The following is a 15920-nucleotide window of genomic DNA, read 5'->3' as shown; positions in this document are numbered from 1 at the left end:
GACTGAGGGCCCCTTTTACTAAATCATGGATGGACAAGGTTCACTATTTGAGAACTTGTCCGCCTGTAATCATGGCGAGCAGGCAGTGGACTCTGGATGCCCGCTAACCTTATTTAGAATTGCCCAGGGGAATCCCTGTGCAATTCTGCCCCCTGCTCTCACTGTCAATCACTCCAACAAGTGAGTTTGGGGTGTTTGAATTAGACTCTGAGGTAAAGAAGCAGTAGAGAGTTTAGCACTGTTTCTTAGCTTGCGGTAAGTAGGCTTGCATAAGCGGCCCAGCCCCGCCCGCAAGTGCTCCAAAACAGCTTTTGCTGCTTGATAAATGGAGCCCCTAGACCAGAGGCGTAACTAGAAACCACAGGACCCAGGTGCAAGAATCTAAGAAGGGCCCCCCCCCCCCAAAAAAAAGTGAATTTGATACATATCTGTTTTTTTTTTCTTTCTAACATTTAACACAGAAAAAAAACGTGAATCAGATTACTCGTCTGCAAAAAGAGGTACCCTGTGCCCACAGTCTGTTAGATGGTCTGACCCCCTATTACTGTATATAGTGACACTGTTTAACCCACCAGTACTGTATATAGTGAGTCAGTGACACAGTCTGTAATCTGCCGGTGAGATGGCTGGCCTGACCCTACCCACCCCAGTACTTTATAGAGTGACCAAAGTACTCTGTGACATGGTTCAGCCCCCCCGTACTGTATATAGTGGTACTGTATAGTGACACTGATTACCCCCTCCCCCCATGCTGTAGTAACAAGGTCTGTAATTTGCTGGTTCCACAAACATACATAAATACACACACAGTCATATACAGACACACACACATAAACACCAATGGGTAAAACAGAAAAACTAACCCCTGTAGTAAGAGACACTTGTGAAGCATCATGTCACACTCACATGATATCAGTGCAGGCAGTGGCAGGTCAACTTTTTTCATTAAAAAAAAAAAGTTTGTTTTTTTTTAAGCTGGGCCCCCACCCTTGGGGGCCCAGTCGCAATTGCGACCTCTGCACCCCCTGTATTTTCGCCCCTGCCCTAAACTCTAGCAGAGTCTAACTAGGTATTATAAAGTAAACAAACATTATGGGCTAGATTACAAGTGGGACACAACCAATACCAAAGGGTTGATTATTCTTAGTGTGACCTTGCACAAAGAATAACGCACAATCTGGTTTGCAAGTGGATGGTAAAAACAGCTTACTCAGGAATCTTAACAGGGCTGACATTTTTTAGCATGCCTTATCATTTTAAATGGTTGGCGCAGGGGGCCCTATTATTGCTGATATTACAAGTGGTGAGTTGAGCACTGGAAAATTTAGCAAGTAAAGTGTTAACATTTCAAAATATTTCATAACAAAACGTGTAAAATATGTTAAAAGTATGCATTTCACTCATATTTATAATATTAAATGTAAAACTAAGGTTTATTATAAAAAAAATGTTTTAACAGTGATTTAAAGGGACACTAAAGTCAAATTAAACTTTGATGATTCAGAATAGAGCATGCAGTTTTAAGAAACTTTCCAATTTACTTCCATTATCAAATTGTGTCTCTTTATAGGCACACTTTGTTTCACCAGCTCCTACTAAGCATGTGCACGAGTTCCTAGTGTATACTGTATGTATACTAGTGATTGGCTGATGATACAGGGGGGCTGGCAAATTGACATACATTTTGAAATTTACCAGCCACTTGTAATGTCCCTTTTAAAAATAAAATGTAATGGTTGACATTCAAATTTTATTAGTTATAAATCAAGTTTAATCATTGGTCAAATCATCTACCTTATAATTCTATCAAGCCCAAAGAAACCAGTTTCTAAAATACTACATAGCTGTGCCAAATACCTCTCTGCTGCATAAAGCAGCACAAAACAACATATATGTAACTAAACTAAGACATGGCATAAGATAAGAAAACAAATATCACTACCTAGAATTTGGTCCCTCCCTATACTTTAATTTCAATTAAACTTTTTTATGAGTAAAAGTGTTTTCCATCCTTTTAATAATTGTGTGAATCCTGAAGTGTGATGGTATAATGACTGCAAACAACTGAATTCTTTGAACTAATAAAGTAAAAAAAAAAGCCTTATTTTATTAAAAGTAATTATATTTGACATGTTGTAACATTATCAGGATCATTCAAAAGGCCAATTACAAAATTCAAAGCAAATGATAGCAACTAAACCCCTCCCCCTCCTTATTGCAGAAAATGAAGATATTACAAGATACTCACTCTGTACATATGAACTGTATTATTTCCTAGATATTTTGCTCCATAGCACAGGCCATCTGGCCACTTCACCTGGACAACTTCTCCCTCTGCAGGTGGGCCAAGTTTAAGACAATCTCTGCTCTGTAGATGAAAAGTAAACACAATATTGCACTTACGACAGTGTGAAACCATATAATTATACAGTATCAAATAGATTGCTGCTTTACAATCTGGCAATAAATGACATTATAAAGAAATGTAAAATGATTTTGATGACTTTACAGTACTTTAAGGCACATCTGACAATGCATACTGGTAGCCTGTGTAGGTTCATTGTGATTAAATGATACATTAAAAGAGAACGCATTAATACTAGTTTTGATAACTTATAGGTGTATGTATGTATCTTAATTGAACTGCATAAAAAAAGAACACCAACTTAAGTGAATTTCTCATTTAATGGAAATTGTGAGTTTAAACTTTTGGATGTAAACTTTTATATCTTTTATTCTTAAATATAATGTAATGAATAAGGCAGTGAAAACATAATATAGCAGAATTTGTCACATTGGTATTGGGGGTATATATTTAAAGTTCTGCAATTCCACAAAAAACAAACAAACAAACATAACAACAGGAACCCCTTTGCTTTTTTGGCCCTCATTTATTAAAAGGTTGGCAGACCACCCGCTTTTGGTACAAGTGGCATCTGCCTCTAGCATTTATTACTCATCTACTTGTTCAGCAAATCTCTGTGCTCTGGCATAACCAACTGTGCTAGAACCGGGCTTTTCAATCACTCCAACAGATTCAATCCAGGGTGATATAAATCCATCATCAAGGCTTTAGGAAACAGCACTCTTAAGACTGCTGCTGCATGAGTGAGCCTGCACCGCCAGGGTCAGAATCTGCATCTGAGTGAGAGCTTAGGTTTTTTTTTCCATTTGCAAATATACTGTACATATTTTTATATGTTGCTCAAAAAATATCAGTTACATCACCATACCTACATAATACTTAAAGGGACAATAAACCATTTTTTCTTTCATGATTCAGATAGAGGATGCAATTTTAAGCAACTTTCTTATTTACTCCTATTATCAATTTTTCTTTGTTCTCTTGCTATCTTTATTTAAAAAGCAGGAATGTTATGCATAGGAGCCGGCCCATTTTTGGTTGAGAACCTGGGTTGTGCTTGCTTATTGGTGGGTAAATGTAAGCCTCCAATAAGCAAGCGCTATCCATGGTGCTGAACCTAAAATGTGCTGGCTGCTAAGATTTACATTCCTGCTTTTAAAATAAAGATAGCAATAGGACGAAGAAAAATTGATAATAGGCGTAAATAAGAAAATTGCTTAAAATGTAATGCTCTATCTGACTCATGAAAGAAAAAAAATGGGTTCAGTGTCCCTTTAACACAGAAAAATCTTACTACTAAAAAAAAGTTAAAGGGACAAGATTTTTCTTTGCTGAACTGTTTTGTAGATGATCTGTTTATAAAGCCCATCTGGGAGTGTTTTTGTAACAATGTAGGTTTTGCTTATTTTTAAATAACATTGTGCTGATTTTCAGACTCCTAACCAAGCCTCAACGTTTTAGATGTTTACTGATGTCTACAGACTCCTGGTTGTGTAATAGGTCTTTTCATTTGCAGGGGAGGGGGGAGTATCTGCACTTCCTGCTTTCCCAGCCCCTTTTAGTGGGTTGTTCCAGCCTAACCTCATTAAGAGTGCTAAAATGGGAGCTTCTAAGTGAGTTTTTAAAAGTTTTTATACTGAATTGTTAGATCAGTATTCTTCTTTATAGTAATGTCTATTGCATGCAGTTGTATGAAAATTGGTGTATAATGTCCCTTTAATATGCTCTTATAAGGAGAAAACAATTTTTAGATGGACTTTAATTCATCCATTCTAATGAAGATGCACTTTATCTTACTTTTTATGATAGAGATGAATTTCTAATACCTCTGGCCACCCACTTCAAAAGTAATTTTTTTTGTGAGCTAATTGTTTTAAAAAAATAGTTTTGAAGTGGGTGGCCTAAGCACTGTGTATTAGAATTTCCATGCTATAAAAAAAAAGGAAGTTATAGCATATCTTCATTAGAATGGATAAATTAAATTCCATCTAAATAAACTGGATCCAATTATAAGAATCGTAAATGTTATCATCCATTTAAACAGATTTTTAAAGGAGATAGGGTGATAAATCTATATATAGATAGTATACTTTGTAAAAAATGTTTGCAGATATATATATATATATATATACATACATACATACATACAATTTATTTTATTGATTTTGTGCAATAAATTGTACAACCAGTTAGGACATGACTGGTAAGTCCCTTCCATTGACAATGGTGAAAGAGGGTTGCCAACAATTGTTAATACATAACAACAGAAATATTAGGTGATTAAATAAAATTGCTGGGGGGAGAAGGTCCACTGCATAAGGGGGGAGAAGGGGAAATAGTTGAAAGTTTGTAGGTTCCTTTTGATTAGGCCGTATTGATGTCAAAGGTGATGTCCAATTTTTCTGATGAATTCAGAATTGGACAGGACTATGTTCCTGTATTTAAGATAGGATTCTGGTATTGTTGTAGGGTTGTCTCCCAGTAAAATTTTATGTTGGAGAACATGTATAATTTTTGGATTTTATAGAACTCTTCTATTCTTCTAGGCTCAGAGTGTCTGTGATATGATTGATCCAGTCTTGGATAGGAGGGATGGTAAGTTTCTTCCAGGACCTAGCTAGCAGTACCTTTGCTGATTTGGTTACGAATTGCATTAGTCTCAACCTTATTTTACATGTGTGTTTAGGATAAAAGGTTTAAGAGGGCTATCCCACGGGTAAAGTGTGAAGTTTGGGTTGTGAAATGAGATCTGTAACAGCATCTCAAATTCAGACCATTAGCTGGATAGTAGTGGGAATGTCCACCATATGTGGAGCATGGTTCCCCTTTGGTTACAGCCTCTCCAACATCTATACGAGAGTTGAGGGTATAGATATTTTAAACAGGAGGGGGTGATTATTTTGAAATTCATTTCTATAATCTTTGAAGAGGTAGATGACCTTCTAGTGTTTGTGAAAATTTGGTTCCAAGATTTTGTGTCTAGGTCTTTTCCTAATTTTCTATGCCAGCTTAGTGTATATGATGGAGGAACTTTGTTAATATTTTCTGTGAGCAGTTTAAGTGCTAGTGACAGAGAGTTTCTAGGCTGCATGTTTGTTCCAAAGGAGTTTTGGGGCGAAGTAAGTTGTTTTTGTGTGGTGATGATTTTATAAGGTGGTGTAGTTGGTATAAATTCCCCCTAAATGTCCAGAAAGGTCTTCCCTGTTTTTTAGATTATTGCCATTCAATAGGGTATAATGGTGTTGTAAAGCCAAATTCTGTATGGATGTTTAGATCAAGGGGAAATTCTAGACAGCCCAGTAGTTCAGCATTGGGTATTGGGGATATGGGGGATCTCAGAGTGGATATTTCAGGAGAGTTTTTAATAATTTTATCCCACTTGTTAAAAGCAGCTAAATATAGAGGGTAGTGCTTTGCAGGATTGGGTCTGGACACTGTGAGTATCCAGCATAAGGCACCAATGGAATGTGGGAGTCTATTGATATCCAGGCTTTGGTTAGAGAGGTGTGAGTGACTATATTTAGGTTGTGATTGGGTTATGAAGAAATAGTCAATCTGTGAAAAGGCTTTTTGGGGGTGGGAGTAAAAAGTATAGTCTCTGGATCTGGGTTGTTGGAGGCACCATATCCCAATTAGGGTGGCAGATTCAAGGTGTCTCCAAATCTTATCTCTGGATTTCTTGCTGATGGAGCTGGACCCCGAGGAGCAATCCAGGGATAGACAGAGGGCAACATTAAGATCACTGCCTAGGAGTAGGATACCTTTTTGGAGGCAGATATTTTTTTTTTAATCTAACCATCACTAGTAAGAAAAAACAAAAAAATTATGCTTGCCTGATAAATTCATGATGGTGAGAGTCCACCAAAACACCAAGGCTTAAAACCCTCCCGCTTACCTTGAATTCTCACATATAGCCAAGTATATATAGCAAACAGAAAAGCAGGAAAGACAAAATGATTTAAATCAAGTGCAGAACAAGTACTGTGGCCAAATGTAGGACTCTCACCACCATGAAAGAAATTTATTTACTAGGTAAGCATAAATTTAGTTTTCTTTCATTCGGTGGTAAGAGTCCATGAAACATCATATTTGAAAATCTATACTTAAGCAGTGAAGTCCACGAGACCACCATGTAATGGGGGTCAAACTATTAAGGTATTACACCAAGTGTCTGAGAAAATTGCCATATCTTTATGACCCTTGTGATGTCCAAAAAAATGTACAGAGAAGAATAAAGAATGAAATAGTTTGTGGCTTCCAAATAGAGTTTAAAAGCTCTCAACATTAAAGTTCCTTATAATTCTTAGGAGCTGAACATAAAAAGGAACCACAATTTCCTGGATGATAGTATCTGTAGATATCACCTTAGGAAAAAAAGAATACTAAGTGCGAAGAACAACCTTGTCCTGATAAAAAATTAGGAAAGGAGGTTTGCAAGACCAAAGTCGAAAGCCCAGAAACTCTTCTGGCTGAAGAAATTACCAAGAGAATAAGAACCTTCCAGGATAAAAGTTGAAGGTCTAAACCATGCATAAGTTCAAAAGGATAGGCACGAAGAACCATGAAAGCAAGATTAAAATTCCATGGAGGAGAAACAGGTCAAACAATTGGTCCAATTCTGATCAGAGAAGCAGGAAAGACAAAACTGATTAAATGAAGTGCAGAACAAGTACTGCTGTCAACTGTTGGACCATGAAAAAAATTAATTTATCAGGTAAGCATACATTTTGTTTTCTTTCATCAGGTGGTGAGGAGTCCAAAAGACATCACTTTGAAAATCTATAGCCAAGCAGCGAAGTCCACAAGACCACCATGTAATGGGGGGGGGGGGGGAGACAATTAAGGCAGATACATTACTGATCAGACACTACTGCTTGCAAACCTTTCCTGCCAGAAGCAGCAACAGAAGAGGAATAAACATTAAAGTGATTAAACTTAGCTGCCTTATAAATCTGCTCCATACATGCTAATTATTGAAGGTTCAAGAAGTGGCAACGGATCTAGTGGAATGATCAGTAACACACTCAGGGGGAGTCTTGCATGTAAGCAGGTATGCCTTACAAATTAAGGTCTTAGATCAAGTATCAAAGGTAACTGTCATAGCTTTCTGAACCTTGGGATGTCCAGAAAAATGTACAAACAGAAAAGAAGAATGTCTGAAACCGCTTGTGGCTTCCACATATTATTTAAAAGCTCTTACAACATTATTATGGAGTCCACTGGGAACCTTCAATGCAGCTAAAATGTTTTTGTAGCCTTCCTCAGATCTGTGCCTCGACACAATACTGTATCTGAGCTCTGTAGGCAGTTCCTTTGACCTCATGGCTTGGCGTTTGCTTTGATATGCATTTTTAGCTGTGAGACCTTATATAGACAGGTGTGCACCTTTCCAAATCATATCCAATCAATTGATTTTGCCGCAGGTAGACTCCAATCCAATGTAGACACATCTTAAAAGTGATCCAAAGAAATGGGATGCACCTGAGCTAAATTTCAAGTGTCTTAGCAAAAGGTCTGAATACTTATGTCAATGTGATATTTGTTTGTTTTAATATTTTTATTGAAGTTGAAAACGAAACAATACAAAATCGCCATATGCCAAAGAACATCATTCAGCAAAAATGGTTACATGAATCATTTCGAAGTTACATTAGTTAACAGGTTTGTTGTTAAACATAGCATTGCAATATTCCAGTTTGTAAAGATTAATTATGAAATATCTATTTACGTCAAGACATATCATACATATAATATGCAATAGGATGCTCCAATATTGGCTAAATAAAACAAACCATGCATTTTCTAAATAAAGCATGATTAACAACCCTCTATAAATATAATAACAGGAATTCCCCAAATAATGAATAGTGGCCTCTCTTGGTCCACCAAACATATAACTCAGATGAAAGTGGGAAAACTTGGGGGGAAATAACAAAAAGGGCCACTATTGGGCCCAAGAAAATAGCTTATTGGTAAAATAATTGTTCAACCTGGACCCAATATATATTGAAAATAACTAATTTACCTATTAAAAGTATAAATGGCTAATCAAATAGGCTATTATAGCCATGGCCTTGGATGCCTATGCTCTATTAACCCACACCAAGTCCTCACAGCCTTAAAAGGAACATGAAACAAAACAAAAAAACAATTAATGATTCAGATAGAGCATACCATTTTAAACAACTTTCCAATTTTCTGCTATTATCTAATTTGCTTAATTCTCTTGGTATCTTTTGTTGAAAAGCATATCTAGATAGGCTCAGTAGCTTGGAGCTAGCTGCTGATTGGTGGCTGAATTTGTATGCCCATTTTCATTGGCTTACAAATGTGTTCAGCTAGCCCCCAGGAGTACATTGCTGCTTTTTAAATAAAAGATATCAAGAAAATGAAGAAAAATTGATAATAGAAGTAAATTTGAAAGTTGTTTAAAAATGTACAATCTATCTGAATCCTGAAAGAAAAATGTTGGGTTTCATGTCGTCTCTAGAGAAAAAGCCCTGCTGGCTGCAAGAGTTTAAACTGTTGGCATACCAGAATGCATGATTAAGGACTAAGTCCGAAACGTTACTGTTTGCTGGTCTGGCTTGGATACTGTGCAGTTTGCACGAATAAATCTGTTGAAGACAATTTGGTGGTGCTGCTTCTTTTTTGTGACTTGTATCTATTTGTGTATTGTGCAGTACCCTTGGAGCTTGCACACCTTCCTGATCCCAGGTGCTGGAATTTTCATTTGTTTTGCTAGAATAGTGATAACATAACTCCTGTGAAGAATTGCCAGCTGATCGCATTACTCTTCATAGAAGCCTTACTAGCTAGAGTCACGAAGATAGCCTGCAATAGCTCCCAGAATTAATTCTTGTGGCCATTGCAAGTTTACAGAGGAAGTCTTGTCAGCTTCTGCAGGAGATGTATAGGAAGATAAAACATTTTTCTGCAAAGGCACAGGACAAGTAGATCTCTCACGTGCAACTCCCACTGTAACGTTTAAATGCATTGTGTATAAATGGACAGCGTGGGTAAAATCTGACCCCTCTAGCAGTACTACTAGACAACATCACCCACGACTGCAGAGTGACTTGAGACTCCATCCTGGTGAATCACTATCTTCAGGGTCAGGGTACAAGATAAACTACCGGTGGATAGTCTTGTAAATCTACAAAGCAGGGAAAACAGCACACCTGGTATAGGGGCACGGAGTAATAGACTTGTCAGGTCCTTACTGTCAAAGTAGATGCATGCAGAAACACTCCAGCCACCAGCAATTTCATTAAAATACTTTTTATTTTCATAGGCTGGGTCAAAAAAACTTGAGGACAACGTTTCAAGCCTGCAATTGGCTCTTTGGGGCCAATTTATCAAGGGCCGAATGGCCCCTGATGCCCATGTTTCCGTACGAGCCTTCAGCCTCGCCGGAAACAGCAGTTATGAAGCAGCGGTCTTAAGACTGATGCTCCTTAACTGGTCCGCTGCCTATCCGATCGGGTTGATTGACACCCCCTAGCGGCTGATTGGCCGTGAATCTGCAGGGGGCGGCAAATAGTATGCTGTCGGCATTCAGAGAAGTCTGGCGGACACGATATGCTACGGCCTCTTAGTCTTTGTACAGTTAATGGAAATGGTCGCCAAGAAGTATTTCCTCAGTTTTTGTAATAGTGCGTCAAATGTCCTCCATATCTTCCATATTGCTGTCACTATAGAACATCCAAACAGCTACAGCTGACATAGTTTTTCAAAAATCTGGATTTTGCTATGGCATTATGGGGTATGGGGTGTAGATTGAAGTGGAAAAAATAATAAGAATACAACATACCAAAATGTGAAAAAAATTAAGAGGACTGTATACTTTCTAAATGCACTATGAATTAAATGGAGCACAAAAAAGCAAGTGGTTTGGAGCGTTAACACTCCAGGAGTGCAATATATTGTGCTTCAAACCCACTTGTCTTTTTGTGCTGCAATTACAAGTGATTGAATAATATGTATCACATAAGCAATAGTATGGTGCGTGCTACAGGACTCGTGTCAGACAGTGCGGATCAGTAATTTCCCTCAGATAACAGATTTCTATGAGGGACTGCACCAAAACTATTGATGTCAAATAATACAAATGTACAAAGCCAATCTAGTGCAAAAAATAAATTTAGAAATGGACATTTTCCTTTATTTATATTGCTTTTGAATGTGCAATATGAATAAATTAAAGTTAATACCATGGGGCCCATTATCTAAGTTTCAGCGGTTCTGACGTGGTTTTTCATGGCGACCCTCACAAGAGCTGCCCTGGTGGAGTTATCTTTAAAAAAGGGGCACTTCCTGCATGTGGTGAGATGCCTCCTATAGAAAGTACTAGCGCTCACTGGAAAGGGAAACTTCGCTGTGTAGGGTGAAGTTAACATTGAGCAGGGGACGCAACTTAAAAATGTAACCCTGCATCAATAAATAAACAAATTGTGCTGCGTTTTGCGTATAGCATCTTGCAATCACCTCTATTTGTGTATGCACTTGCTTTTCTATTAGGGTGATAAGTATTTTGCTTGGATTTAAGAGAAAATGTTATACACGCCATGAAACCCCTGGCCCATGTTCAGCGCATTTTATGATAAAACAACAATTACGTTTTATATTTTGTACTTATAGGTACGAATTTCTTTTGTTTATGTTGCACATTCAGTGTACTTAAATTACGCTGTGCATTCTTAATATGATTTATTCCTGTGTAATTTATATAGAAATTTTATGTTTTTGATAAAATATGATTTTGGTGAACAACTTTGTTATGATTTTTGATGCATCTTAACAATACAATTTTTCCTGAGTATTTATGTTTGAATGGTTCATTTATTCATTTTGTATAATTTTTAATTTACGATTTTCATTGTGCACTTTTTTAATGTATGCATCTCCTTCTGAGCGAGACACTCAGGTTAAAAGTGGCTTTTTAGAATACCTTTAGGGAAATAGAAGTACTGAACAAATTTGTTGTCCTTATAGCGCTTGTGTATAAAGTGACCTGTGGCTCCTGTCTAGAGCGGATCCCCAAAATTAGTCCGCAATAGTGCTATGGTGTAGTTGGGTAGTAAGATAGGAGCGCCAAAAGAGGCAAGGCCAGGGGTTAGGTGAAAATATGTGATATATAGCGTAATTGATAGAGTTAGGTTCTGAATGGGTTCCCTGAAATAGTGGACTGCAATGATTTAGTTCGTCCTTCTTATAGTGTTGATGAGTTTGTTTAAGAGCGTAGATTCCAAGCGTCTAGCGCTTTGGAATGGGGGGTAAAGATTAATGTGTACTATGAAGGCATATACAGGTGCAGGATAGTTAAAAGTCGAAGAAAACGTCTATATATAGTGATATTTGATGACACAGAACATATGTCTTCCAAATAAAGTATCACAATTTTAATACAGTAATGTGCAATTATATTATTATATTATTAACTGGATATAATTGCACATTACTGTATTAAAATTGTGATACTTTATTTGGAAGACATATGTTCTGTGTCATCAAATATCACTATATATAGACGTTTTCTTCGACTTTTAACTATCCTGCACCTGTATATGCCTTCATAGTACACATTAATCTTTACCCCCCATTCCAAAGCGCTAGACGCTTGGAATCTACGCTCTTAAACAAACTCATCAACACTATAAGAAGGACGAACTAAATCATTGCAGTCCACTATTTCAGGGAAATAGAAGTACTGACAAGCATTCTTATAGAATTTCAAACTTATCTGCCACTTTGTCCTATCTATTGAATTTAAATTCTAAGCTTAAACATTGTATCCAACAACTTGTAATACCGATTAGAAGGTTACTGATTGTGCAAGGGTTAGTACAACATAATGCACCACATATTAACAATTGTGCTCCAGTTGTAATCTAGGCCTATGCTTTTGTTTTGTATTTATCTTTCATGTAATTGGCAAGAGTCCATGAGCTAGTGACGTATGGGATATACAATCCTACCAGGAGGGGCAAAGTTTCCCAAACCTCAAAATGCCTATAAATACACCCCTCACCACACCCACAATTCAGTTTTACAAACTTTGCCTCCTATGGAGGTGGTGAAGTAAGTTTGTGCTTGATTTTCTACGTTGATATGCGCTTCTCAGCATTTTGAAGCCTGGTTCCTCTCAGAGTACAGTGAATGTCAGAGGAATGTGAAGGGAGTATCACCTATTGAATTCTATGATTTTCCTTACTGGAAATCTTTTTCTTAGGTTCTCTGTTATCGGTTGTAGAGATTCATCTCCTACCTCCCTTATTCAGATCAACTATATACTCTCATATTCCATTACCTCTACTGATAACCGTTTCAGTACTGGTTTGGCTTTCTGCTATATGTGGATGGGTGTCTTTCGGTAAGTATGTTTTTATTACTTAAGACACTCTCAGCTATAGTTTGGCACTTTATGTATTTATATAAAGTTCTAAATATATGTATTGTACTTATATTTGCCATGAGTCAGGTTTATGTATATTTCCTTTTGCAGACTATCAGTTTCATATTTGGGAAAAAACATATTTACGAAAATATTTTTCTTACCTGGGGTATAGTCTTTTTTTCAAATTGACTACTTTTTCATAAAATTTTTGCGGGCAAAATTAGACTCGCAAGGTCGCAAAATGCTGATGTTCATTGCGTCATTTTTGGCGCGAAGGTATGTTCGATGAGGCAAATTCGTAATTTCCGGCGTCTTAGTTGACGCCGAGTTTCCTTGCACAAGATTGCGTCTGCAATGACGTGAGTGTGTCATTTCCGGATGTTGTTAGCGCCCAAAAATTTCATTTCGCCTTGAGCGTCATACTTGGTGCCAAATAATTTAATTATTTAAAACCCCATTCCTTTATGCCTCTTGCCTTTTTCTATGTCAGAGGGCTATGCTGTTTGAATTTTAACCCATTCCTGAATCTGTCATATAAGGAAATTGATAATTTTGTTTTATATGTTGTTTTTTCTCTTACATTTGCAAGATGTCTCAATCTGATCCTGTCTTCGAAACCACTGTTGTAACCCTGCTGCCTGATAACAGTTCTACCAAAGCTAAGTGTATCTGTTGTAAATTTGTGGAGATTATATCTCAAGCTGTGGTATGTAATAGTTGTCATGATAAGCTTTTACATGCAGATAATGTATCCATCAGTAATTATACAATGCCTGTTGTTCCTTCAACATCTAATGTACATGATATCCCTGTGAATATAAAAGATTTTATTGCTGATGCGATTCAGAAGGCTTTGTCTGCTATCCCGCCTTCTAATAAACGTAAAAGGTCTTTTAAAACTTCTCATAAAGTTGATGAAATGTCAAATGACCAACAACATACTGAATTATCTTCCTCTGATGAGGATCTATCTGATTCAGAAGATCCTTCCTCAGATATTGACACTGACAAATCTACTTGTTTATTTAAAATGGAGTATATTCATTCCTTGTTAAAAGAGGTGTTGATTACTTTGGATATTGAGGAAACTAGTCCTCTTAATATATATATATTAAAACTAGTAAACGTTTAAATTCTGTTTATAAACCTCCTGTGGTTACTCCAGAGGTTTTTCCAGTTCCTGATGCTATTTCTGATATGATTTCTAAGGGATGGAATAGGCCTGGTACTTCTTTTGTTCCTTCTTCAAGGTTTAAAAAAATGTTTCCTTTGCAAGCAGTTAGATTGGAGTTTTGGGAAAAGATCCCCAAAGTTGATGGGGCAATTTCTTCTCTTGCCAAGCATACTACTATTCCTATGGAAGATAGTACTTCCTTTAAGGACCCTTTAGATATGAAACTTGAATCTTATCTAAGGAAAGCTTATTTGTATTCTGGCTATCTTCTTAGGCCTGCCATTTCTATGGATGATGTTGCAGTTGCATCAACTTTTTGGTTGGAAAGTTTAGCACAACAGGAAATGGATCCGGATTTGTCTAGCATTGTTCGCTTGCTTCAACATGCTAATCATTTTATCTGTGATGCCATTTTTTATATCATCAACATTGATGTTAAATCTATGCCTTTAGCTATTTTAGCTAGAAGAGCTTTGTGGCTCAAATATTGGAATGCTGGCATGGTATCTAAGTCTAGATTACTATCTCTTTCTTTACAAGGTAATAATTTATTTGGTTCTGATTGGTTGGATTTGATAATTTCAACTGTCACTGGGGGGAAGGGAGTTTTTTTGCCTCAAGATAAAAGACCTAAGGTTAAATCTAAAGCTTCTAACTGTTTTCATTCCATTCGACAAAATAAGGAAAAGAAACCTAATCCTTCCCCCAAAGAATCTGGTTCCAATTGGAAACCTTCTTCAAGTTGGAGTAAATCCAAACCATTTAAGAAACCAAAGCCAGCCCCCAAGTCTGCATGAAGGTGGGGTCCTCATTCCAGCTCAGCTGGTAGGGGGCAGATTAAGATTCTTCCAAGACATTTGGGCAGATTCTGTCCAAAATCAATGGATTCAGAGTATTGTCTCTCAAGGGTACCGAATAGGATTCAGAGTAAGACCTCCTGTGAGAAGATTTTTTTCTCTCACGCATCCCAGCAAATCCAGCAAAGGTTCAAGCTTTTCTGAAGTGTGTTTCAGACCTGGAGCTTTCAGGGGTAATCATACCAGTTCCGTTTCAGGATCCGGGTCTGGGGTTTTATTCAAATCTATTAATTGTCCCAAAGAAAGAAAATTCATTCAGGCCAGTTCTGGATCTGAAAAATTTGAATCTTTTTGTAAGAGTGCCAAAATGGTGACTATAAGGACTATTCTGCATTTTGTTCAGCAAGTGCATTATATGTCCACAATAGACTTACAGGATGCATATCTTCATATTCCGATTCATTCAGACCTGTATCAGTTTCTGACATTCTCTTTTCTAGTCAAGCATTACCAATTTGTCACTCTTCCCTTTGGCCTAGCGACAGCGCCAAGAATCTTTTCAAAGGTTCTCTGTGCCCTACTTTCTGTAATCAGAGAACAGGGTATTTCGGTGTTTCCTTATTTGGTACTAGTTCAGTCTTTACATTCTGCAGAATCTCACACAAATCAACTAGTGTTGGTTCTTCAAAGACATGGTTGGAGGATCAATATACCAAAAAGTTATTTGATTCCTCAGACAAGGGTCACCTTTTTAGGTTTCCAGATAGATTCAGTGTCCATGACTCTGTCTCTAACAGACAAGAGACGATTAAATTCGGAACCTTCAGTCTCAATCATTCCCTTCAGTGGCTATGTGCATGGAGGTTTTAGGTCTCATGACTGCAGCATTGGACGCAATCCCCTTTGCTCGTTTTCATATGAGACCTCTCCAGCTTTGTATGCTGAACCAATGGTGCAGGGATTATACAAAGATATCACAATTAATATCCTTAAATTCCAATGTTCGACTCTCTTTGACATGGTCACCATTGTATTAGTTCAAGGGGCCTCTTTTGGTGTTACCAACCTGCTTATATTTTCCCGCCTCTTCTTCTTACAAGTTCTTCTTCCGAGAGTAATCTCCAAGATCATCATGGAACAATCGTTTGTGTTGCTGGTAGCTCCAGCATGGCCTCACAGGTTTTGGTA

At 37.3% G+C, this 15920-nt stretch overlaps 1 protein-coding gene across 1 annotated transcript in view; it reads right to left on the bottom strand.

Moving 5' to 3' along the window:
- Positions 1 to 15920, bottom strand: part of KDM4C (lysine demethylase 4C) — a 1488570-nt gene that overhangs the window by 38036 nt on the left and 1434614 nt on the right. Inside the window, exon 21 of the mRNA XM_053702565.1 lies at positions 2249 to 2368. Coding sequence (XP_053558540.1) covers positions 2249 to 2368 — 120 coding nt within the window. The remainder of the gene's footprint in view (positions 1 to 2248; positions 2369 to 15920) is intronic.

This window comes from Bombina bombina, chromosome 2, assembly GCF_027579735.1.
Source record: "Bombina bombina isolate aBomBom1 chromosome 2, aBomBom1.pri, whole genome shotgun sequence".
In the NCBI taxonomy this organism is placed as follows: domain Eukaryota; kingdom Metazoa; phylum Chordata; class Amphibia; order Anura; family Bombinatoridae; genus Bombina; species Bombina bombina.
The sequence above is the reverse complement of the archived record's forward strand: the minus strand, read 5'-3'. Positions and strand labels throughout refer to the sequence as shown.